We start from the raw sequence: 1,194 nt of genomic DNA, 5'->3' as shown, positions 1-1,194 counted from the left end.
GGAAGGAAGGAAGAGAAAGAAAGAGATAGCAAGAAAGAAAGAAAAAGAGAGAGAAAGAGAAAGGAAGAAAGAAAGAAAGGAAGCAGACAAAGGTTTAGTGAGCTTCAAGTTATGTCCCATACACAGATAAATTATAGCAGAAAAGCCCAGGAAGATACTGAGAGATTCATTCTAAGAATCAATGTATGACTATAGAAGATAATTAGTTAATGTTGTTATATTTATTAGCATTATGTTGTAGTCCAGGAATAATTCCACAAGTTCATTTTTAGAAGTTTTTTAGTCATGAAAAGAAAAAAAAAAGTACCTAAATATATAGGCTAACTGAGGCTCTATGTTATAAAAACTCAGAGAGCAAATTAGACAAATTTTTATATGGATCATTTGGAAGAAGAGAAAGAGGAAAGGAAGGGAATAATCAATTATATAGCACATACTATATACTAGGCACAATCCTCACAACAATCCTGAGAGATAAGTGCTATTATTATTCTCATTTCTCAGATAAGGAAATTGAGGCAAAAAAGTGTTAATTGATTTGCCCAGTATTTCACAACTAATAAGAGTCCACTTTAAACTCAGATCTTCCTGGCTCCAGGTCCAATGCTCCATCTACTGTGCCACCTCACTGGAGTTAAAAACGATAGCATTCAATTTCGAGAAGCATGTATTCTGATCTGCTTCTATGTTATGGTGTGATCCTTATCAACCTTCTTTATCCTGTCCAATACAAAGAAGTTATAAGAAGATATATTTAATAATTTAGCATCTATAAATCAAAGGAATATCAGAAACACACAGAGTAATTTTAGAAGTTTTATTTTAACTTAAATCCATTCATCCAGTGAAAATACACTAATGCTAAACTATCAATAAGTCGAATTCTAAAAATAGATCTGTTTCTGTTTGTTGATTCAGCAGACTGGCTCTCATAGGATGAAACTGTATGAGAGAGAAGAATACAAAGGTCTAATGTCAGAGCTCACCGATGACTGCTCTTGTGTCCATGACCGTTTCCGATTGAATGAAATCCACTCGTTCAATGTGCTAGAAGGCTGCTGGGTCCTCTATGAGATGCCCAACTATAGAGGAAGGCAGTTCCTGCTGAGACCTGGAGAGTACAGGAGATACATGGACTGGGGAGCCATGAATGCCAAGGCAGGCTCTTTAAGACGGGTTGTAGATTTATACTAA

General features: G+C 35.4%; 1 protein-coding gene across 1 annotated transcript in view; it reads left to right on the top strand.

Annotated features, from left to right (window-relative positions):
• The window catches only part of LOC123241914 (gamma-crystallin D-like), a 17,605-nt gene extending 16,411 nt beyond the window's left edge, over nt 1–1,194 (top strand). Inside the window, 1 exon segment of the mRNA XM_044669419.1 lies at nt 919–1,194. Coding sequence (XP_044525354.1) covers nt 919–1,194 — 276 coding nt within the window.

This window comes from Gracilinanus agilis, chromosome 3 (genome assembly GCF_016433145.1).
Source record: "Gracilinanus agilis isolate LMUSP501 chromosome 3, AgileGrace, whole genome shotgun sequence".
In the NCBI taxonomy this organism is placed as follows: Eukaryota; Metazoa; Chordata; class Mammalia; order Didelphimorphia; family Didelphidae; genus Gracilinanus; species Gracilinanus agilis.
The sequence above is the reverse complement of the archived record's forward strand: the minus strand, read 5'-3'. Positions and strand labels throughout refer to the sequence as shown.